We start from the raw sequence: 26,060 nt of genomic DNA, 5'->3' as shown, positions 1-26,060 counted from the left end.
AACGATTTGGAAAATGACCAACAGAATTACAAAAACTACAAGGTGACATAGAAGAGGTAGTAACCTGCATCCTAGCTTGAACATTCGATTGATTTTGATTGAACTTCGGCTTGCTATGAGCACCAACAGAGTTGGATGCACTTTACTGTACATTTCCTTGATGATGGTTAGCTGAGCTTGAAGCAACAGCTTCCATGATTTTGCATTGTGATTCCAAGAAATTCCAAAATTTATCAATGGTGGGAATGTCGTGTATACCAACACTCTTTTCCATTCTCGAACAGTAGCAGTATCCAACTGCAACAACATTTTGTGCATGTACAATAAGTCCTTGATTTGGACTCCAAGTTGAAGCGCTTCGAGCGCGGTAATGTGGGACTTGCAAAAGTCAATGAATGCCCGTAATGATTGCGGACAGTTATGTTTTATGGTAGGAGGAGATTCAATTGCCGTGACGTGCCTGGCAGCAATTAATCTCTTATTGTCATACCACTCCCTTAAGAGGTTCCATGCAAGCTGAAAACCATTTTCGTCAGCTTCAATGTGTTCCACTCTAGCAAGAGCTTCACCACTGAGTGATTGACGAAGATAGAAAAATTTCAATGAGTCATTAATATTATCCTGATTACCAATAATATTGGTAAAAGCACATGAGAATGCTTGCCATTTTGAAAGCTCCCCATTGAAGTGTGGAAGCAGAATCTGAGGCAACTGAAAATTTGCCAAATGTGAGTTTTGAGATGTTGGCCGCTGGGAAGCACCAGCAGTGGCCTCATTGTTGCGTTGTCTGCTTTCAAAAGCAGTTAATGCAGCGTTTGCCTTAGAGGTAATGGAGATAAACTTATTAAGTATTTCAAAATGAGTTGAAGTGTCTTGCGCTTGCAACTCTGAATTCCATAACTGTTCATGGATTTTATCATACTTAATTCTAAGTGAACCTAGTTCGTTTTTGACAGTAAACAATTGATAATAAGTGGCTTCAGTGTCCACAACATAATCGCTATAGCTGGTTATGAACCAATCTATTTCGTGGTGTAAATTGTCTCTTGCATTGGAAAGAGCAGAAGGCTCAGGAAGTGAATCTTCCTCATGATCGGACATGCTTAAAAACTAACAGAAAAACCTGAGTGAACGAAACAATGCTGCACTGTAGCAATGCGATTGCTGCGCCAACAAGCAACTTTGGGTGCTGGTCCAGTACGCAGAGAGGCACGCCTGTGCGTTTGAGGCAAGTTGTATCAAGCTTGCTGTGCGGCGAGTCAAGTAGCGAGCTTGCAAGGCGGTGTAGTTTGCCATGTGTTGTTTTCTCAATGCGCAATAGCCGTCTGTGAACAGTTCAGTGCGGTTCAGTCTCTCAGGGTACAAGATAGTTGATAGCTGGTGCATACACGTCGCTGTGTGCTTTGAGTTGCAGCCAGTACTGAAAATTTGAAACAAGTGTGTGAATGCTTAATATTAAACAATATAAACATACAAAGGTACAATGGAATAAAATATACTCTAGAGTGGGACCTAATCATTGGCGTCAGGCTAGACTATTAGGCACACGGTCACTGAAACCCTAAGGTTCAATGGACCAAGAAATGGGTAATAAAAATTAACAATTATCCTAGGTAAACACTGGATCAAAAATGAACGGGCTGGAGGACCAATATTTATCCAATTGGTCCAATTAACAATTTTCCTAGGTACACTGGATCAAAAATGAATGGCCTGGAGGACCAATTTTTATCCAATTGGTCCAATTAACAATTATCCTAGGTAAACACTGGGTCAAAAATGAACGGGCTGGAGGACCAATTTTTATCCAATTGGTCCAATTAACAATTATCCTAGGTAAACACTGGATCAAGAAATCTGGCCCGAATGAACCAATTTTTATGACAGAATCCAAATTTAGGGCAGTGGACTGTGAATGATAGCTGGTATTAATACCTACAAATAAATCTTTGAATTCTGTGCATAAAAATACTGATAGCTTGAAGTGTGGTAAGTATGCCAATAAAAGACCAAATGAGTCAACAAGATAAGATTTAATAATAATAAAATAATAATATGCAGATGGCCACATACAAAAACAATTGTAAGTAGATTGAGTCAAAAATCTTGGGATAATTACAACATGTGATAAAAAACGTTAGAGAAATACAAAATTTAAGTGAAATTAGGTCAATGACATTAATGACCATTGAAGCCTGACAATAATCGAAAAGGTATTATTAATGATACCTGAATTGCGAATATAAATTGAATGCTATAATGAAAAAGTTACTGCTGCAAAATTCAATCTTAATGATTTACAAAAGGAATAATAATAAATGACAATGATTTACAAAAGGACTAATAATAAATGACAATGAGCTGTAGATAGTGCTCAAAAAATAGAATACAGTAATATAGGCGGCATGGGCCTTCAGTAAATTAAATGTCAAGTTAGACATCAATAGAACAATTAATAGGCGTCGGTGGCCTCAGAGAATAGAATGTCAAGATAGACATCAATAGAATAATTAATAGGCGTCAGTGGCCTCAGTGAATTGAATGTCAAGATAGACATCAATAAAATAATTAATAGGCGTCGGTGGCCTCAGTGAATTGAATGTCAAGATAGACATCAATAAAACAATTAATAGGCGTCAGTGGCCTCAGTGAATTGAATGTCGAGATAGACATCAATAGATCAATTATGTAATACATGCGTAAATGAAAATTGAATAGAACGATTTACATAACCTGAATAAAATTTTGAAGAGGAGATGCAGCCAGGCAGACAGGCAAGGAATCCGCAATACCCAAAGGAACAGGACATCAGCAAGCGACGATGTGATCTGGCCATGCGATGACAAGAATGGAAGCGTCCACCACAGCAGGCAAATCCCCCAGTGGAAATGTGAGCAGGAGCATGTAGAATTCCAAACGAATAATCCGACCTTCAAGTTGTGGAATTTTTAGATTGATTTCCAAACGGTAGAGATGATGAACTTGAAAGTTTGAGTTTCAAAAGGTGAAGCCAATCGTTAGAAGAATGGCAATTGACGCCCACACGAGGTTATGAACTTGACAAAGTTTATCAGCATAAATATGCAAAGAAATCGATGAATAGTTGAATCACAATTGAAGAATAGAATAAACGAATTAATTTGAAGGAGTAATTCACACTTTAAAAACGTTCCGTAGATCAGATGAATAGCGATAAACGCCCACACGAGGTTGCAATTTTGACAAAGTTTATCAGAGTAAATAAGTGAAGAAATCGATGAATAATTGAATCACAATTGAAGAATAGAATAAACGAATTAATTTGAAGGAGTAATTCATGCCGGATGTGTTTGAAACGTAAGTAAAACGTTTACAAACGTTTGGTGAAAAGGTAGCAAATATCTAGAAAGTAAGATGCCTAAAGACAAAATAAATTCCAAGAAATCGAATAGTACAAATATTAAAATTGAAATGACAAATAACACGACGAATGATATTGGAAACCAACTTGATAATAGCAGTGCCGTAGAACTGTGACTGTGACGTCACCGGACAGCGCGCAGACGGAAAATGACGACATGATTAATATAGGAAACCAACTTGATAATAGCAGTGCCGTAGAACTGTGACTGTGACGTTGTCACCGGACAGCGCGCAGACGGAAAATGACGACATGATGTCTACCTAGTAACGGAACGAGTAACAAGTGGAACCGTTCCAAAAAATGCTTTGTCAGATTTTACAATTACCCTTCATTTTCGCAAGAACGGCATTCAATTCACTCATATCCAACTCCTTGTCTAGAGATGCTATTTCAACACTGGGCGGCGCATATGAGATTGGCTCACTCAAACTAACAGGTGTAAATAATTCTGAAAAATATTTGACCCACTCTTCTGGTTTTATAGAGGCAATTTGATTAATACGGCTTCTCTTCAAGCTCCCTACAAGCTTCCAGAAATCTTTAGAATTGTTCACTTCACGTAATTTATCATTAATATTCACGTAATAGGACTTCTTCTTCTCTTTACACAGTCTTTTATACTCCCTTGTTGAGTTCAAATAATCATTTTTAATTGAGCTATTATTAAATTTTCTAAATAATTTTAGTAAGCTGAACATTTTACTTCTAGATCTTTCACATTCTCGGTCGAACCATACCTGCTGTTTAATAGCCTTTTTATTCCGATTACATGTGAGCTGCCTGTTACTGGCAGATGAATATATCAAATCTTTCAGATAATTAGTTGCCACCTCCGGATCATCCGATATTTCAACATCTCTACATTTCTCTAACAATTTACGGGTATAATTTACTTCATCTAATTCACTAAAACTTAGCTTAGGTAAAAGCGGTAATACTACTTTATCATCAATAACATTCATTCCATCATTCACTCCATCCTTTACAAAATACAAACTAAAACATATTGGAAAATGGTCTGAGAAATGCTCTTGAAGAACAGAAAAACTATTTATACAAGCAATATTATCTAATGAAATACAACAATAATCAATAACAGACGCACCTCGTTGATTTAAAAAAGTAAATTCTCCGTTTCTATCTCCTTTAATTCTACCATTTAGTATTATATAATTAAATACTTCACAGAGATTTAAGATTTTTTCTCCTCTTGAATTAGTTACAACGTCTTTTGATATTCTGATACGTGACAAGTCATTATTATCAACTGTGACTTCGATTGGAATGTTCTGTAAGGAACCTACTCTAGCATTCCAATCCCCGACTAATATATCACTCGACATAGAATCAGAGGTTGAGAGAAAATCCCACAGTGCATCAAAATCCTTTTGCCACTCCCCATCCGAGCCACCATTTAGATAAATTGGCAAAATACGTATTATTTCATTATTTATCTCAATTACAATGTGCGTTCTACCATGACAATCATTGAAAGAAAAATGTGGTGAAAATGACGTTTTATATCCCATTACTATTCCCCCTCTTGCTCGACCAAAACGACTACTCCTCACAGCATAATCCCAGACCAATGTATATTCCTGTAAATAAAAGACGTGTGTCTCTAACAAAATGAAACAATTAAATTTTTTTAGAAAACCAAAAAATTGAAAATAATCTTTACCTTTTATGCCACATACATCATAAACTAAAAAATCAGACTCCCATTTATTTAGAATAGGCCTACCTATGCGACTGACGGCCCCACCTCATTCAGTATCCATGACATTAACTTCATACTATCAAATTCAAAAAAGCTGAAAGGAACAAACTTTTTCGTATTCAAAGACTATTCGTATGAGACTCGGAAAGGAAGAGGAAAGCTACTAGCCTTGCGGAAAGCTATTGTAAACAAAAAACCGGAGGCGAAGGTGCGGGTCGTCCACAATCGTCTACTTATCGGGGAGATGTCATTCACATGGGATATGGTGAACGACTGGCTGCAGTTCGGTGATCATAAGGGAGAAGACAAACTCAAGGAAGTACTAGGGGCTGGCACAGAAGAAATTCTAAAATCTTTCATGGATGGGAAAGGAAAATACAAACAAGGAATGGATACTGAAGAAATTGACAGTGTAAACAGAAAACTAACCTCAAAATGACAAGCATGAAAAACAGCTGGAGTTCCATGATGTTGCATATTATTTTTTACTTTAGGAAATAATGGTATAGCAAAATGAAATATTATGTGGTAATATATTGTTTCTAACATATATATTTAATCAAATAACATTTTCAAGCATTATAAAAATCATGCAATGTATTTTTTATAATTTTTTGAAAACACGAAATTCATAAAGTTAAAGGCTTCCATGACAGCAATATTTCTAACAAGCCAAAGTGAATGCTAATGCATTCTAGTGACAATGTGGTGAACTATCTCAACTAAAGAAGTGTTGCAGATATGCTACATCATGATTACAAACTCCACATTTGGTGGATATGTCTATAATAACTAGAATTTCGGTTTGTCTCAGATATGCTACACCATGAATTTAAGGGTTAGATGTAGATGATCCACGGAGTAAGCAAGATTGATTGATTCTTATTTGATTTTAAAACTTTTTTATTGTCCCATAAATCTACATAACATGAAGAGTCATAACATAACAAAGTTGTAAGTAAGTAAGTAAGTAATTGATAATATTTACCTTTGGTGCTGGACAAGGTTTGTTTATGACAGATAATACTTGATTCTCGTTATTATTTTGTTCGTCTTGGTTCTTCGTACAATGACTGTTTTTCAAAAGTGACTGCTTTAATTTCTGTGGAGAAAAACATAATAATTAAAGGATTATTATTGAACTAAAATCCTAATTAAAGGCTGTAAATCACGCCGAAGACTTTTGCTACCGCAAATATTGACAACAGGGTCAAACTGAAGTCTTCGGCGTGATTTACAGCATTTAATTTGGATTTTCGTTCAATAGTAATATTAATTGGCATTTGAACAAATGCAATTTCTAATTTATTTCCATCAATAATTAAAGGTTTTGAAAATAATGGGAAGTAAAGACTAAGAAAACAAATAATTTTAAATATAGCAATACAAAAAATGATAAATACCATAAACCTTAATTAAGAAATCAAGATTATTTTAGCAATTCGCACAGATGAACGTCGATTACCACTTCAGTGCCACAGTGCAGTAATATTATTTCAAAACTTTATTCTAGTACATGATCCATTAAAGTTTTCAGTCATCGCTTGATAGTAAGAAACTTGATATGAGAAATTTTATAAATTTATTGAATAAATTATTTCTAATACAAAATACTTAATTTTACTCCACCCTTTCATTGATTATGGTTCTTGAAGTACTCAAATTAAAATTAGGCCTGATTTACAATTTTGATGAGGCGTGAAGAAAAAATAAATTCCATTATAGTATAGTTTATGCAAAGGTTTTATAATGAGACTCTATAGCACAAGTTGGATGTAAGTTAATACAAAAGCGTGTGAAGCGAGCTAGAGTCTTGAACATCTCACGAGTACTTTATAGACTAAATAAAACCGTTGTATCCAATATTTCATCTACGACTAATCAAGCAAAGTATCACATTGCTGACTTGTTAGGTTAAAAATCAACCAACTAGCTTATAAGGTGAAAAATGAAATAACATTAGGTGAGAAGCTACTCGGAGAGAGAAAAACCGTAAACTGAAAAACTTGAACTAAAAACTTGATGAATTGTATACTTGACATATTTAAAAACTTGACAAACTGACATACAGGAAACTTGACGAACTAGAAGTCTTGAAAAATTGAAAACTTGACGAATTGAAAATTTGTCAAACTCAAAAGGTAGTGGAAACTTGACAAACTGAAACCTGCTCCCAGAATCAGAAACCGTGTTATAATGAACAAGTCGTTGTAAAGAGTTTACTATTCAGTATAGTTTTGAAAATGCATTGTAAAAAGACCCCTACTATGGGATTGATTGTGATCAATTGGATGTAGTATTGTCTACATGACATAACATGGTTGTAGATAAAACAAAAAATGATTGAAACAGTTATTTAAGAAACTTTTTGATTTCATTTTTGCAATTCCTTTAAACAGTAGGTACAGTAATCCTTGATTTTCCACAAAATAAGGTTACTAATTTTCAAATAAAATGATTGATTCCTACATTTTTCACGGATGGAGCTTCTTGAGTTATACATGGAGTTGGAAGATGAGCAAATGTCTGGTTGCAATTTTGAAATTCTTGACTCCCAGCCAATGGTAGATGTATCTGTATTAAACATATCAAGCATCCTTCATTAACCAATATGGAGATATCAATTTGAATGAGTCAACAAATTTGAATTAACTTACCCTAAAATCAATTAACAAAATGTATTGGTTTTAATGCGTAAGTTACAGAGATTAACTATTAGCTCAATGCTTTACATTTCATACTGAATAGTTTATTTCAGTAATGGAAAAAACTTCTAATACATGGTGCCGCAAGAAAAAAGGAAATTTTGAATGTTACAGTTCGCAGAGCTGTAGAGTGTGAAGTTGTTCATGAATCATTGGACAGGTGTGAAACGTGCAATAGTGATAAGAGTATTTTATAAAAAAATAGTGATATAACTGCCGCACAAAGAATATAATGACAGCATTATGTCATTTGACGTCATGAACTTGACCCTAAGGGATAGCTTTAAGGGTCAAAAATCTATGAACTGAAGGAAAACATTTTAAAATAAATCACTGCCTTTGGCCAAGATCTTCTACATTGTTAATATCCATAGTTTCCATAACAGACTGTGAACGCCGAATAAAAAAATCTTACAATGTCATCTTGAAAAGTAAAGAGGCACTTTATAAATTTTTATTGCAGGAAAATAATTGCGAGCTTAATAGAGTGCGTTTCATTGCTAAGTAACTAGTTTCAAGAATTCATCCTTTCTCCTGCACTACAATTCATTTTAACAATATATTTTCATTTCATCATTCACTGAGGTGATTGGTATGATGATGATCGAGTAACTGAGAATAGAAATTTAATATTACAGACTCCATGAAACTGAAAAAGAGCTAGAATTGAAAACGTTCCATATTTCGAAACCGAAATTAAGTTTTGATTCAAATTATAAAATACAGAGTTGGGCAGGGAGGTATGGATGATTTACAAGAACAGTTAGTTACACACTCATTTTTAAAACGAAACTCAACATTTATTTTTTAGTGTGTACCTTGGATGTTGTCATTATGAAAATTAAAGAGGAGAAAATTATAATATTGATTATGTACAAAAAATAACATCTGTTGAATGCTGTCCGCTTTTGTCCTGTAGACGTTGTGAGAAGTTGTCCATACTCCTCTGAAGCATTGCACATGGTAACGCTCAAATTTATTGTGTTATAGTTTCACTCAGAGCTTCAAGGGTTCGTGGTTTGTTTATGGGTAGCCCCATGAAAAATAGTCACAAGGTGACAGGTCCGGTGACCGAGGAGGCCACTCCACATCTCCACGCAAAGAAATGAGGCGCCCAGGGGAGGTGTGCTTTACAAATTACATAGCTGCTCTCGATGTATGGCATGTCGCCCGCCCCTTCTTGTTAAAACCATACAGTATTGACGTTGATACGTCGTCTTCTGAATACGTCTCACGCAGTGAAAATGGCGCGTGTACGCCAACGATCCGTATTGACAGTGACGGTTCGACCGTTTTATCAAAAAAGGTAAGGGCCAATAATAAGTTTTATTGGGCTACCTAAAAGCACGCATATACATAAACAAACCACGAACCCTTGGAGCCCTGAGTGAAACAATAACACAATAAATTCGAGCGGTACCACGTGCAATGCTTTAGAGGAGTATTGTCAACTTCTCACAACGTCTACAGGAATGTATGGACAAAAAAGGACAGCATTTTACATTTCTTAATATAATCAATGTTTTAATTTTTATAATGGCAACATCCAAGGTACACACTAAAAAAATAAATTTTGAGTTTCATTTAAAAATGAGTGTGCAACTGTTATTTCAAATCATCCATACCTCCCTGCCCTGTATAAATGAGAATTCTCAATTATAAATGACTACACTACAGTATAATAGGCAAACAAATAGGCCCTAATTTTAAAAAAAATGAACAAATTCGAATTTCTAATAAATTATAAATGAATACAACATGAATAAGCAGTCTTAGTTAGAAATAAACAAATAAGACCTATAGATTGAATTAAAATTATGTAAAATTATTTGTTGGAATAAGAGAGATAGTTGAGAATGATATTGTATTTATCAATGTATGAATAAATAAATAAATAAAGAGTAATCTTATGAAAATATAGAAATAAGCAATTATCAATTAGTTTGGCAATATCAATTTAGTTTTAGAACTTGAAAATGGAGTAAGCATTCGAAACTGGTTGTTTTCCAATTTGTTATCTTATATTAAAAAGTTTTCAAAAGGTATGGTACCTATTATTTTACAAATAAATAAGTAAGTAGCCCTGTAGATATACATTTTTGTTGATAAGAATAGGAAATATCTGTATGCACGGAAAATAATCTTAAACACCATATAATATGATATAGTATGCTTGTGACCAGCATGTGATGAATAAATCTATTTCATTATAAAGTAATGTCAACGAATCTTGAATTATTTTCAATTTTATAAACAATAGCATTTACAAAGCGATACTGATGTTATTAAAAGTAGAAATTTGAACAGTGAATGTAAGATTCGTAATGGAGGTTAACTTGTAATAAAAGCAGTAGGCTACTTACACTGTTTGCTCTGCCGCTCGTTGAATCCAGAGTTTCAATAGGCATAACGTTGAGTGTTTCTTTGCCATTGGGAGTACAGAGCAGAATTTGAACAGTATTTTGACTATTTAGAGCGCTTTCAGGTGGTAAATGAGTTTCCACTCCTGTAGGGCACGTTTCTAAAACATTTCTAAAAATTTGAATTGCATTATTTGCCTTGATATTTGGAATAGCCAAGGAGACAATTTATTATATCAGAAAAGAGTCAAACTATAAACATATTTACAATATTGTCTTACTGACTTTGATTTCTTTCAATAAGCTAATAGAGAATAAAAATTCTTCAAACAAAATGAAGTAATACTGTTTATTGAGACTGAAAAATATTTAATCAATGAAAATCCAAGGCAAAAGAAGGAAACTTAATATTAAAAATTTGTAAGGTTTATAGGATTGTTTATGTTTATTTTGAATCGCCGGTGATCAGGAATTAGAAGATGTTTTTGTGATGAAACGATTCAATTCAATTCATTTATTGCCAATTTAGAATATTCAAGACATATTACAAACTCTTTATAATATGACATCATTAAAAAATATAAATAAATAAATAAACATAATTATTCAAATATATACTTGAATAAAATAAAATAAAAAATCTAGGCATCACCAGCAAAAAGAAACTCTTTGCCCGCTGGTGAGAGTTGCAAAACAATAAAAGAAAAACATAATATTTCGAAATAATGCAGAAAATTTGAGTTAAAATTTAACTAATAATTACAGTAGAAACTTTAGAACAGCAGAATCATAAAAAATTAACAAAATTGTGCAGAGAAAACACTATAGAATAAAAATAAAGAAATTTGAGTTGAATATTAAATTGCTATATTTAATGTAAAGAAATATTCTCTCCTAATCCACTCTTTCACGCTCTTTTTACTAATTTTGGAATCCAAATCAAAAGGTATTTCATTGATCAGTTTACTGCTTGTGTAAATTAGCTCCCTTCTGATCAATGAAAGTCTTGTAGAATAAACTTGATATTTATCGGTTACACCTGGTCTGGAATGATAAGGCTAGGCACACACCAGTTAGTCAAGACAAGACGAGACATGATCAGACACGTTTAGTCACAATACTTCACATAGTTGCTTATGAAGACTAGAAGACATGTCTAATTGCAATGACTAATTGGTGTGTGTTGCTTCATAATCAACTAGGTGTTCTGAGTGAAGTATTGTGACTAATCGTGACTGGTCATGTCTTGACTAACTTGTGTGTCTCTACCCTAAGTGTTCTTGGGAAGATATTTTTATTTTTCACTAAGTATTTTATTAAGACTTTGACATAAATATAGTTGTCTCACGGTAAAAATATCAAAATCCAGAAAAATAAGATTAGCTGGGTATAACCATGGTTTATTTAAGATAGTTTTTATTATATTTTTTGTATGATGAATAGATTTTCCATGTGTACATCATATGCAGCACCCCATATTACTAATCCATATTGTAAAACTGGTTGAACTACGGCATGATAAACACTGTTTTTAAGTTATTTATATTTAATATGTTGTTTGGTTTATAGAATTTAGCAGTTATTAGTTTATAGTAATTTAGCAGAGTTTCAGTTATCGTTGAGCAGCCGAAGCGAGCGGACGTGTAATCCGATTTCTCTGTCTGTGCGTGCAATGTCGGAGTGACTGTTTTCGTTTTCATGCCGCTCTAAAATCGTTCAATAGAACTCGTATAATAGTCCAGGCAATGAATGCTCAAAAAAGGGTATATAGACGAAAAGTTTGGAAGACAATTTTTGACCCCGCAGTTCTGTTTAGGGTAGTGAGGAGGTAAACATATCAAAAGTCCCCACCCCTACCCACTGTGCTAAGGGGGTAGGGGTGGTTCAAAGGTATCATTTTTTGGTATCTCGCATATAACTCGAAAACTATGCATTTTACAGACATGACTATTCTATGAGAAATTAAAGCTTACATGATTTCCTGTAATATTGATCTAACAACTTTTTCTATATCTCTTTCACTTTTCGAGATATCTGCTCTTAAAGATGTGACATTCATGAAAAAACACATTTTTCCCTCAATTTTTTGCTATTTTTGCTCTTATAACTTTTTGAATATCAATGGGAAAAGTCCATGCTGATCATGAGCTTATAGAGCATCGAATTCTCGTCAATTTTATGTATAATTTTACAAGTTTAGGCACATCCCCACAACTGTTGCAGCAGCTTCAGTGTTCAGTGTGAGATCTTCAGTTATGCAAAAATAGACAAATTTACAAAGGAATTTGGAGAAAATGTTTTGAACACGATTTTTGACTTTGCAGCTTTATTGGGACCAGTTAGGGGGTGAACATATAAAAAGTACCTGATTGAAACTATAGACCTTATACAACAATAGACTGGCTTCTCCACACATCTGTGTAATCACTTGACAGCTGATTTATAATTAATATAGTCTGATTTTTACTTTCCTTGCCCTATTACCATAGGTAAGGAAAGTATTGCTTTCCGAAGAAAATTAAGGTACCCAGATTTCTATACGTTTCAAGGTCCCCTGAGTCCAAAAAAGTGGTTTTTGGGAATTGGTCTGTATGGGTGTGTGTGTGTGTGTGTGTGTGTGTGTGTGTGTGTGTGTGTGTGTGTGTGTGTGTGTGTGTGTCTGTGTACACGATATCTCATCTCCCAATTAACGGAATGACTTGAAATTTGGAACTTGAAGTCCTTCCCCTATGAGGATCCGACACGAACAATTTCGATCAAATGCGATTCAAGATGGCGGCTAAAATGTCGAAGATGTTGGGTTCTTCGCTATTTTCTCGAAAACGGCTCCAACGAGTAAAGTTATACCTGAAATAGTCATCAATAAGCTCTATTAACTGCCAAGAGTTCTGTAAAAATTTCAGGAGCTCCGCTCCATCTATGCAAAGTTTGATTTTAGAATCTCAATTATCAGGCTTCAGATACAATTTAAACAAAAAATTTCGAGTGGAAAAGATTGAGCATAAAAATCTCTACAATTAATGTTCAGTAACATTTTTATCTAAAATTAAAAATAAGCTCGAAATTCGAGAAAATGTGATTATCCAATTGCAAACTGTTGGCAACTGTTGATTCTATTAAATGATTCACTATGAAGAGATAGCAGACTTCGTGTGTCTCCAGCGTTATTGCCCTGTCACCAGCTGGCTCAAATCTTTGAATAGTAGACTTGAGATGCGCGGGAACACTAGCGTCAGATGATCAATTTTCATAACGGCAAGGAAAGTTGTGTGAGTGCGTCACACCAGATTTTTACTCTAATATTGGCTTATGAAGGAGGCTCCTTTTTCCTTTTATATTATCCCTTGAAATGCAACATTTCCAAAAACCTTATATATATACGTCGACGCGCAATTAAGAAAGGAACATACCTGTCAAATTTCATGAAAATCTATTACCGCGTTTCGCCGTAAATGCACAACATAAACATTTAAACATTAAGGGCCGGTTTCCGAGCTTGGGATCTATAAGTTCTGGACTTACAGAGTCCAGGACTGAAATAAGCTCTCGGGTCTAATTCGACTTTCTGAGTCACGAGTTTATCTTCTAAACTCCGGGGTTTTGGACTTATTTGAGTCCAGAACTTGAAGCAAAATTCATGAGGGAAATTCTCAATAATTATATTGTTGTTGGCACCATAGCCTACAGCAGAACAGCTGATTGAAGCGGGCTAATTCAAATGAGCATGCTGTCCAAACTATTTTGTAACAATATTATTTCGTCAAAATACGTTTCAATTACTTTGTAGGCCTATTCCTTAGACCATTTATAGAATAGACACGCTGGGAAGCCTAGCCTCTGAAGCCAACATCTAACTGCCAAATCCGCCCACCTTGACATCACAACCAAGCTAACAACAATGCATTGAATAACAACAATGTAAGTTAAACACCACAAACACCTACACAACAAACTTTTGTGACGTCAAGGTGGGCGGATTTGGCAGTTAGATGTTGGCTTCATCGACTTTCAGTATGAATATACAATGGGCCGTGTCTAATCTATAACTGGTCTGAGGCCTATTCAAAGCAAAACCTAACCATTTGAAACATGAATGAATAAAAATTTCATTTTACGAAATGCTATTATTGATCATTGATTCTAACCAGTGATTTTGGAATAAAAATATTAGTAGACTATTGAGATGGAAAACGTACGGTATTTGTTTTGAAAACTTTGCCGCCCTGGGCGAGATCGGTAACCGCCGCCCCCCTCGCAAGTATTCCGTCTAATTGTTAATCCCGGGTTCCACCCCTTCTTTGAGTGATCGCCTAACTATTGTGTCTCCGCTGTGATGCGATCGCGCCATTCGCACCACAGAGTCTCAGTAAACTCTAAATAATTATGTACTAGGAGTCCCAAGTGTAAATTGCACATTTTAAAATTATTTTTGTTTCATAAACTGTTTCATGTTTCCGGTTACAGATATCCTATTATATTAAGCGAGCAATTTCTGTATATCTGTATGTTTATATTATTATATTATTATATCTGGTTATTTAGGTTCAACGGATCTAACGATGTTCAAGAGATTTGGAAGATAGTAGGTTTATGATATGAAAATTCGATTGCACTAGGTCTCATCCTTGGTAAAACTCGCTGAACGACATTAAAAGGATAATTCATCCTTGGCTGAAACAGCTGAGACTTTCGTCGTCTGTGGATAGTAAAAAGTGAGCGAGTGATTATGTGGAAAATCAAAATATCGCATCCCCGAATTTCGTAAGCTGACGTATAGCCAGTTGTTAAATAAACACGATCATTTTAGAGAATTGTGTTCTGTTTATCAATAGAATATCGGGGCACCGAGCTTCGCTCGTTATTTCTATTTACTGATAAAAAGAACACAATTCTCTAAAATGATCGTGTTTATATTTCACAGCTGGCTATATGTCATCGTATGTATTTCGGGGATGCGATATTTTGATTTTTCACATACTCAAACGCTCACTCACTTTTTCACTATCCACACACGACGAAAACTTCAGCTGTTTCAGCCAAGGATGAATTATCCTTCTAATGTCGTTCAGCGAGTTTTCCCAAGGATGAGACCTAGTGCAATCGAATTTTTATATCATAAAGCTATTATGTTCCTAATTTCCAAGAAGAGAGACTTCCATAACCAAATTCTCCATTCAAAATTCCCTTGTGCTTTATACAGAGTGGCCTAAAAACCTCGTATTTTCGGTTCATTTTCCAGTTGTCAACTATTTCCGCCAAAATCAGTGATCGGACAGAGAAACTTGCTCCCACCTTTTTTTAAGATTATAAAATTCTGAATGAAATGAGATCATTCGGAACTCTCTATCTCCAATGAGTACTGAGTTATAATTTTTCAGAAATGAGTTAAATTTCAAGAAAAAAAATCAATTTTGATCACATTTAGTATTTGATCAACAATATATCTCGATTGTCAATCTAGATGGTGAAATTCAAAATCGCTCTGGGCGTAATTTTGTGCCCTACAAACTGAGACTAGGTAGAGCGCTCTATCTCATATAGATTTCCAGGTACACCTGATAACAATGCTCCTTGTATTGTGAAAAACACCTAACTTTTAGCTTCAATCATCATCACCATCAATATTGTCCTCACAGTGATATTTTTCACATTGATATAAGCTAATGAGATTATATGTTCTATGAGAATCATCCGTTAGATGCACTTGATATCATTATTTCTTAGTGGAGAGGCACGCTCAAGGATAACTCAGTACTCATTGGAGATAGGGAGTTCCGAATGATCTCATTTCATTTCAAATTTTATAATCTTAAAAAAAGGTGAGAGCAAATTTTTCTATCACTGATTTTGGCGGAAATAGCTGAAAACTGGAAAATGAACCGAAAATACGAGGTTTTTGGGCCACAAGGGAATTTTGCATGAAGAATTTGGTTTTGACTTCTCTCATGTATCCAAATAATATATTAAAAAATCAGAACTAAAATGTAAATTGCAAGAACCAATGTAAAAGTTATTCAATTTACTAAATTTGACCAAAAATAACATTTAGTTGAGTTTTTTTTTAAATTGAATATCTTTCTCAAAAATCGCTATTTTCAGAAATTTGTTTCAAAACTTTCTTGCTTTATTCAATCAACAATACCATGAAGAATTTATCCTTAATAATTCTATAGTCTGATTTTTACTTTCCTTGCCCTATTACCATAGGTAAGGAAAGTATTGCTTTCCGAAGAAAATTAAGGTACCCAAATTTCTATACGTTTCAAGGTCCCCTGAGTCCAAAAAAGTGGTTTTTGGGAATTGGTCTGTATGTGTGTGTGTGTGTGTGTGTGTGTGTGTGTGTGTGTGTGTGTGTGTGTGTGTGTGTGTGTGTGTGTGTGTCTGTGTACACGATATCTCATCTCCCAATTAACGGAATGACTTGAAATTTTGAACTTGAAGTCCTTCCCCTATGAGGATCCGACACGAACAATTTCGATCAAATGCGATTCAAGATGGCGGCTAAAATGTCGAAGATGTTGGGTTCTTCGCTATTTTCTCGAAAACGGCTCCAACGAGTAAAGTTATACCTGAAATAGTCATCAATAAGCTCTATTAACTGCCAAGAGTTCTGTAAAAATTTCAGGAGCTCCGCTCCATCTATGCAAAGTTTGATTTTAGAATCTCAATTATCAGGCTTCAGATACAATTTAAACAAAAAATTTCGAGTGGAAAAGATTGAGCATAAAAATCTCTACAATTAATGTTCAGTAACATTTTTATCTAAAATTAAAAATAAGCTCGAAATTCGAGAAAATGTGATTATCCAATTGCAAACTGTTGGCAACTGTTGATTCTATTAAATGATTCACTATGAAGAGATAGCAGACTTCGTGTGTCTCCAGCGTTATTGCCCTGTCACCAGCTGGCTCAAATCTTTGAATAGTAGACTTGAGATGCGCGGGAACACTAGCGTCAGATGATCAATTTTCATAACGGCAAGGAAAGTTGTGTGAGTGCGTCACACCAGATTTTTACTCTAATATTGGCTTATGAAGGAGGCTTCATTTTCCTTTTATATTATCCCTTGAAATGCAACATTTCCAAAAACCTTGTATATACGTCTACGCGCAATTAAGAAAGGAACGTACCTGTCAAATTTCATGAAAATCTATTACCGCGTTTCGCCGTAAATGCACAACATATAAACATTTAAACATTAAGGGCCGGTTTCCGAGCTTGGGATCTATAAGTTCTGGACTTACAGAGTCCGGGACTGAAATAAGCTCTCGGGTCTAATTCGACTTTCTGAGTCACGAGTTTATCTTCTAAACTCCGGGGTTTTGGACTTATTTGAGTCCAGAACTTGAAGCAAAAATCATGAGGGGAATTCTCAATAATTATGTTGTTGTTGGCACCATAGCCTACAGCAGAACAGCTGATTGAAGCGGGCTAATTCAAATGAGCATGCTGTCCAAACTATTTTGTAACAATATTATTTCGTCAAAATACGTTTCAATTACTTTGTAGGCCTATTCCTTAGACCATTTATAGAATAGACACGCTGGGAAGCCTAGCCTCTGAAGCCAACATCTAACTGCCAAATCCGCCCACCTTGACATCACAACCAAGCTAACAACAATGCATTGAATAACAAAAATGTAAGTTAAACACCACAAACACCTACACAACAAACTTTTGTGACGTCAAGGTGGGCGGATTTGGCAGTTAGATGTTGGCTTCATCGACTTTCAGTATGAATATACAATGGGCCGTGTCTGGTGTCTAATCTATAACTGGTCTAAGGCCTATTCAAAGCAAAACCTAACCATTTGAAACATGAATGAATAAAAATTTCATTTTACGTTATGCTATTATTGATCATTGATTCTAACCAGTGATTTTGGAATAAAAATATTAGTAGACTATTGAGATGGAAAACGTACGGTATTTGTTTTGAAAAAACTGGAATAATAATTTATTATTGATACATTTTTATTTTCAATATGCTGAATCGGACATTGATTAATAACATTCACATTGGAATATCAAATTCCAAGTCAATCCTTGTATTATTTTTTTGAGAATTGTTAGGTTATGTCACAGTCGTAAAACTTAGACCAGTTATAGAACTGACTTGTTATAGAACCAGTTATAGTTCTATAACTGGTCTAAGTCGTAAAATCAGGTTAGTTTTTCACGCATAATTCTGATAGAACTTTATTTTAAAATAGACTTACAGACTATAAATTATGAATTTAGATGTACTAATCCAAATAATTAACGTATTCCAAGACATCTATTTGGCTATTCATCTACTCCAGAACAATTACTCAGATGTTTTTGCTCAGTTTAAGTCCAGAACTTAATTTAAGAACCTACCTCAGTCGAGGGTTTATAATAAATCTGTTTTAAGTTCTAGACTTAACGATTTTTGATGAATCCTTGACCCAGAAAGAGGCGAGAATCTAATTCAAGTCTTGGACTTATAAACCCTTCACTCAGAAAGCGAAATTATAAACTCCAATGTCTAACGTGATTTCTAAACTCTAGGGTCTATTTGAGTCCTCGACTTCGTTAACGCTCTGACTCGGAAAGCCAATTTTCTGACTCCAGAGTTTAAATCCAGTTAAAGTCTAGAGCTTAGCTAAATCCCGAGCTCGGAAACCGGCCCTAAGAGAATGCTAAACCGTCGAATCTTAGACCTCACTTCGCTCGGTCAATTACCTTAGTTCACATAAGTTAAGTTGATGTGTGATGGGGATGGTAGGTGAGAGGGAGTGATTGATAAAATCCAAGATTGCAGCTTATACTCTGACTAATTTTATCTCAGAAATATGAATTGAATTACATTGTAGTGGCTTATCATTCGATCACTGTCGAATTTCTTTTCATTTTGACTTGAAGATAAAGATTCTTTCTCCCATAATTCTTATTTCAAATATAGATGGATTTAGCAGTTGTTTCCTTTCTCATCTTTCTCAGATAGGTGATACTATCAAAGATCAATTTGATATGATAGAATTGTATTCCTTGAGGAATTACTAACTTCCTCTTATTGTTGTTATCTACTCGGTGATGGGAAGTTTCAACCGTTAAACTTTTCAAACTATTTATCATTGGGATCGATAGCGTGATTTATTCCAGTTGAGAATGAGAAAATGAAATTTTTTAATCGTGAGAGCACGGTATTCCAATTTGCATATCAGCTTACCTCACACTAATTCTATGCTGATTCTAATATCTATTACTCTCTTTCAATTTTAAATATTTCACATAACAACAAAAATAATTATGGATAATTTTATGATTTCTGGATATTAATTCATTCATTGGCAGCTGGAGTGTGTAAGCTACGGTCATCGTCACATTGCATTTCTATGTATAGTTGGTTTTCTTTCTTTTTGTGGAAGGCTCAAAGTTGATTTTTATTTTTCATAAATCACTCAGACAGATTTTCTACTTTATTAATTTTATTTCATTTGTTTAGTCCATTTAATTTCATTTCACTTATTATTTTCATTATCATAATTCTACATTCTTAATATTATTTTTCTTTTTTTCCTAAGTATTATTCATATTAATCATTTAACCACAGAAATTTCGGTGTATTCGTTCATTCATGGCTGGAGAGGTCTTATGTTATTATCAAAATGTTGGAGGGATGAGGATAAAAATTGATACGTTTCACTCAGGTATGACATCATCGGATTTTCAGGTAATAGCACTGACTGAAACATGGCTACATGGTGGCATACTTGACAGTGAATTATTTGATAATCGCTTTTCGGTTTTTCGTGATGACCGAGTGGTTGATGGTAATACTGTTGGGGGCGGAGTGTTGATTGCCGTTGACAAGAGACTGAACCCGGTACTATGTGGTTTCAGTCCAGGTATTCCAGAGATTCAGGCACTATGGGTAAGAATTAGTATTGACAAAAAATTCATTTATTTGAATGTTGTATACTTTCCGCCAGCTTGTCGTAGACAAATATTTGTGGATTACTTTGACTGTGTTGATAGATTGTATGAGGAGATTAAAATTGATTCTTGTGTTGTGATGGGAGATTTTAATCTGCCTGAGGTAACTTCATGTACCTATTCTCTAGATATGGGAAGTGCTAGATCTAACGATCTTGCTAGTTTTATGAGTTTCCATGATTTGTCTTCTTAGAATAATATTGCAAATGAAAATGGTCGAACACTAGACCTTATGCAAATCCGGGTGGTAAATGAGACTGAGGAATTGGTAAATAGAGTTCCACATCATCCCATACTTTCCTTCGGTGTATCCTTCCCTGAGTCAGTTTTCGGTGATGCAGTAACAGACGGCACTTTTTTCAATTGGAAGAAGGGGAACTTTTTCGGTTTGTAGACCTATAATATATATACGTATATATTATATATAATATAATATATATAATATATTATATATAATATATATATAATATATATAGACCTATAATATACACATCATATTCCTAAGTGTAGGATGCGGAACTGCAAATCAAACTACCCTCATTGGTACATAATTATTCTAATTATTTACATAGGGTCGAATCTGCAATGGATGGAAATATAAAATACTTTTGGAGTTATTTAAATAATAAGCGTAAGGGTTCCCAAAATCAACAGACTTTCAAATTTAAAGATAAAGAGTATTATGGTGCACAAATTCCTAATGCATTTGCCGATTATTTTTCCTCGGTTTACGATAAGCAGAACACCTGTAGGAGTGCTCAAATCAATGATGGGCCTTCAAACTCTATTTTCTCTCAAGATGTAGGGGCATTCTTTGAGTATGAGCCAGTAACTGAGGAAGAGATAAAAAAACTCTATTAAAAGCCTGAAGCCAAGGAGCTCTAGTGGGCCCGATGGTATTCCTCCATACCTTATCAAAAAGTGTATAGACTTGTTGATTGGACTTTTAAAAATAGTTTTCAATCTAGCTTTAAAAACAGGTACTTTCCCTGATGCTTGGAAACGTTCCAGAGTGACTCCCATCCACAAGTCAGGTAATAGAAATTTTATTCAGAACTATCGTCCAGTTTCAATCCTCAATTCACTAGCAAAGGTATTTGAGAAGATTATTTTGCAAAAGGGTTCAAGGCGAAGTCGGTCCTAAGGTTTCCATCTTCCAACATGGATTCCTAAAGGGGAGGTCCACTATCTCCAATTTACTGTGCTTGACAGATGAATTATCTCAAATTCTGGATAGAGGGGGTAGAGTGGACACAATTTATGTAGACTTCACCAAAGCTTTTGATAGACTGAGTCACAATATATTGATCCAAAAGTTGTATAAAATTGGACTCAGTTCACAGCTCATCAAATTGTTGAATAATTACCTCTATGGGAGGAAACAGTGTATTTCTATCAATGGGCAGGAGTCTGATTATTATTGCACCTATACAGGAGTACCTCAGGGATCAAACCTTTGTCCATTATTGTTTGTTTGTTTTATCAATGATCTGCCTGATGTCTTTTTGCATTCTAAATGCTTGCTGTTTGCGGATGATGTGAAAGTGTAACGTGAGATACAACATTCAGATGACTGCTTGCTACTCCAGGAGGACATAGAGAAGTTGCAGGTCTGGTGCACGAACAACAAGTTGGCTGTTAATATAGATAAGTGTAAAGTGATCTCGTTCACTAGGCAGAGGGGTATTGTCAGTGATAGGTACATGAACCAAAATGAGCTGGAAAGAGTGTCCAAAATGAAGGATTTGGGAGTAATATTTGACTCTGAACTTGGATTTTCAGATCACGTGGATGGGCTAATAAGTGAATCTAGTCAGCTGATGGGTTTTATAATGAGAACTTGTGTTGATTTCAATAGTGAGAATACACCGATATTCCTGTTCAAAGTTATAATTCGCAGTATTCTTGAATATGCAGCAATTGTATGGAATCCCTATTTAAACATAACTTCTAGTCAACTGGAGTCAGTGCAAAACAAATTTCTTCGTCTCCTGTACTAACTAATTTTTCTTGACACGATATAAATGTTATTTTTTCCTTTTTTTAAGGATAAATTAGTCCTTTCTCTTATTTGTAACCCAGCGTGACACGGTCTCAGTATGAATAAGTTATCTTTCTTTATTTTACTTATTTTTTAAAAAATATTCATTTACTTTGTAATTATTATAAAAAATATTTTTTGATTGCAAATGTGCTGTCCATGGAACTCTCCTCCACACGCAGACGATTGGTCTTTGTGGGGGAATTCCGTGTACTATATGTATCTCGCTTGCTATTTTTGTAAAGTACCTATGTTGTGAAGAAGGAATAAAGATTATTTGAATTTTGAATTTATTGAATAAGAAATTTGAAGTCTGGTTTCCATATGAACGACCCAGTCGTTTATGAGTCGGTAGGAGTTAAATTGAAGTTAAATGCAACATATTATCACATAAATGCAGTATATTTACCTCCGTCAATTCAGTCGAATACCTATCTCCAATAGAATATATTCAATCTCTGCACGATTTACTTGATGGTAATTTAATGATTATTGGAGATTTCAATTTACCAGAAATAACCTCCTGCACTTATGACCTTTCTTTGGGAACCTCTAAAGCTAGGATTCTAAATAATTTTTTGAATTTGTATGATTTAAATTTGTATAACTCAGTTGTGAATAATTTGGGTAGGACACTGGATCTTGTATTAAGTAACTTCTAAGTTGAAGTTGTCAGGTGTGATGATTCCCTCTTCCCTGAAGACGGCTATCATCCTGCATTATTTGTTGAGGCCTCATATTCAGATTCTGAGGCTGATAATGCTTCAGCTGATACCCAGGAATTTCTTTATTATTATCCTAAGGGAGACTATCTTAAACTCTACTGTGGATTGAGAGACCGCTGTTGGGACTCTTTATTCGGTCGTGTTGATGTCGACTCGGCTGTTGATGAATTTTACAAAATACTTTACTCACACTTGGATGATTGTATTCCGAAGATTAAAGTGAAAGAGCACAATCCTAAATATCCTCCTTGGTTCTCTGCAGATATAGTATCTGATCTAAAGATGAAGAATAAATGTTCAAGGAAGAGGAAAGTTTCACCTCATCACGACAATCTTTTTAAAACTTTGAGAGCCTCCTAGAAGACTAGAATTACTTTAGCATATAATAACTATATACATTCCATTCAATCTGGTCTGTGTGGTAACGTGAGAAACTTTTGGAGACATGTAAATTGCAAGAGAAAGACATCATCTGTGGAGTCGACTATGACGCTGAGTGGGGAGTCCTACATTGGTTCTCATATTGTGGATGGATTTTCACGTTACTTCGAGTCTGTTTATGAGGCTGATGCACCTGTTGCATGCGGGGGTGGTCCGGGGATGTCTATCGCCCTGGGTTGAGTATGGGCATTGGTGATGTTTCTTCTGATGAGATCCTATCTGCTATAGCGGGATTAAAATCTGGTTGCTCTGAAAGTCCTGACTTGATTCCCACATTTATTGCTAAGGGTTGTGCAGCAGTTCTACTTGAACCTTTAAAGTTTATTTTCAATCTAGCTATAAAAACTTCTAAATTCCCTGAAAGATGGAAGATTGCTCGAATAACCCCGGTTTTCAAGTCGGGGAAAAGAACAGACATAAGGATTTACAGACCTATATCTATTTTGAACTGTTTTTCAAAAAAAAATGTAAAAATACTACATGCAATTATATTTGGACAGGTCAAGAGAGTTATTGCAGAGGAGCAACATGGTTTCTTACCAGGGCGCTCCACTGTAACTAATCTAATAGTATTCAGCAATGAAGTGTCCACAGTGTTAGTCGGTGGGGGAAGGGTTGATGCCATATATACAGATCTTTCTAAGGCATTTGATACAATACATCACAGATTGTTAGTTAATAGACTCAGAGTAATGGGTTTCTGTGATAACTTAGTCAAACTTCTGGAGAGTTACTTGCATTTGAGATTGCAATATGTTATGATACATAATCATAAATCTGATTCCTTTTATTGTTCATCTGGCGTGCCACAGGGCTAAGATTAGAGCCATTACTTTTTCTATTATTTATTAACAATCTTCCTTCATCTATTAAAAATTCTTCTTGCATCATGTACGCCGACGATGTTAAACTATTCAGAGAAATAAAGAGTGTCAATGATTGCATTAACCTTCAGAGGGATGTTGATAGTTTATTAGTCTGGTGTGAAACTAATAAACTGAGAATAAATGTGGTCAAGTGCAAAGTTATTAGTTTCACTCGACAGTTGACTCCTTTTGAAAATATATATAATATTGGTGGCACCCCTTTGGAAGAGATGAAAACTTTCAAGGATCTCGGTGTAGTGTTTACCAGTCATTTTACTTTTAATTGTCAAGTGGACTTCATATGCAGTAGGGCTAATCAGCAGATGGGTTTCATCTTAAGGACATGCTCACCATTTAGTGATGTTGCCCCTCTCTTATTCTTATACAAGTCACTAGTTAGAAATCTCCTAGAATATGCCTCTGAGATCTGGAGTCCATATTGCAATGGCCAAATTCTCATTCTGGAGCGTCTACGAAACAAATTTCTCAGATATACGTATTACAAGAAGTTTACTGTCTACTATCCATTTGATTTCCCAACTGATACGCTGAGGTGTATATTTGGAATTGGGACATTAAAATCAAGGAGGGATGTCAGATCCCTTATTTTCCTTTACAATTTACTTAACAATGAAATAGATTCTGCTTATTTACTTTCTAAACTTAATATCTACATTTCATCCATAGCTCGTCATTATTCATTTTCTTTTCTTGTAACACGCTCCAGAACAGAAAGTCATTATTACTCTCCAATTAATAGAATCCACAGGCTTTTCAATCTCTTTTCTGGGCGCCTAGACGTCTTTGTGTGCTCTCGTGGCAGATTCCGCAACACTCTGAAGGGCTCAATTTAGGATAGATATTTGTGGCCAGGTTTCCGTATGACATTTTTCTTTTTTTATGACTTTTTTCTTCTCAGTGCCCACATGATTCTTTATTCTGTATTACATGATTTGTGTCCATGTAAGTTATCTTAAGTGCATGTTTTCCCACCTCTCATATTTTCTCTTGGAAAGTAGTTTCAGAAATAAATTTAGCCTAAGATAGGATTTTTTTATAAAAAAACTCATATTTCTATTGTTAAGACTTTTTTTTTGTTTATTTATTTTGTTCTTATTTTATTTTACTCTTGTTTTATTCTCAGCTTGTTGCTTATTTCAAATCTAATTTTCGAATGAAGAATGTTGTAATGTTTCAAGGAGACATAAGGGTTTAACCTGTTGTCTCCATGTATGTATTTATGCAAATAAATAAATACATTTTGATTCACAGAATGTTAGCATATTCACAGTGACTAGAGATCAACATTCAAAAATGGAATTCATGTGTACAAAATACCAATAATATCAACAATATATCAGTACTCACATCAGATTATCACGCGGAGACCGAAGCTCCAGATCCGTAATATTGTCTCCATCACAAGTCAAGTGCACGTGTTCAGGAGTATCACAAATTTTGTCATCTGTTGAAAAAATATTGTTACACCACAATGTTACACAAATTCATTGCAGGTCCAGTTGAACAGAATAATGTATAGATAAATCCTGAAGCCTCAAAAACATTTGTATTTTGTTGTGAAAATCCATGCTTATTTGATAGTGGGTAGACACGGTGGTCAGTGATACATAATTCATTTTATATTTTGTTTTTTCAAATTGGTTTATTCATAAAATATTACATATTTACAAAATATAAAAGTGTTATGAATTACATGAATAAATTCTCCCTGCCTGGATGATTTGCCCGTGTGCAGGGAGGAGTCGCAAATTATCAGACAGAGGGCAGACACTAGCAATAATAAAATAGGTTACAAACTATGAATAATAAATAAATTTG

At 34.7% G+C, this 26,060-nt stretch overlaps 1 protein-coding gene across 3 annotated transcripts in view; it reads right to left on the bottom strand.

The window, feature by feature from the left end:
* Window positions 1-26,060, bottom strand: part of LOC111051786 (cyclic AMP-dependent transcription factor ATF-2-like) — a 64,885-nt gene that overhangs the window by 15,204 nt on the left and 23,621 nt on the right. For 2 of the 3 annotated variants that reach the window (XM_039432721.1, XM_039432722.1), the window contains 4 exons: window positions 25,590-25,686; window positions 10,192-10,360; window positions 7,593-7,697; window positions 6,112-6,225 (listed from right to left, as the gene is read on the bottom strand). In XM_039432721.1, coding sequence (XP_039288655.1) covers window positions 6,112-6,225; window positions 7,593-7,697; window positions 10,192-10,360; window positions 25,590-25,686 — 485 coding nt within the window. The remainder of the gene's footprint in view (window positions 1-6,111; window positions 6,226-7,592; window positions 7,698-10,191; window positions 10,361-25,589; window positions 25,687-26,060) is intronic. The other variant, XM_039432723.1, reaches the window with a different exon arrangement.

The sequence above is a fragment of the Nilaparvata lugens genome, chromosome 7 (genome assembly GCF_014356525.2).
Source record: "Nilaparvata lugens isolate BPH chromosome 7, ASM1435652v1, whole genome shotgun sequence".
Taxonomy (NCBI): Eukaryota; Metazoa; Arthropoda; class Insecta; order Hemiptera; family Delphacidae; genus Nilaparvata; species Nilaparvata lugens.
The sequence above is the reverse complement of the archived record's forward strand: the minus strand, read 5'-3'. Positions and strand labels throughout refer to the sequence as shown.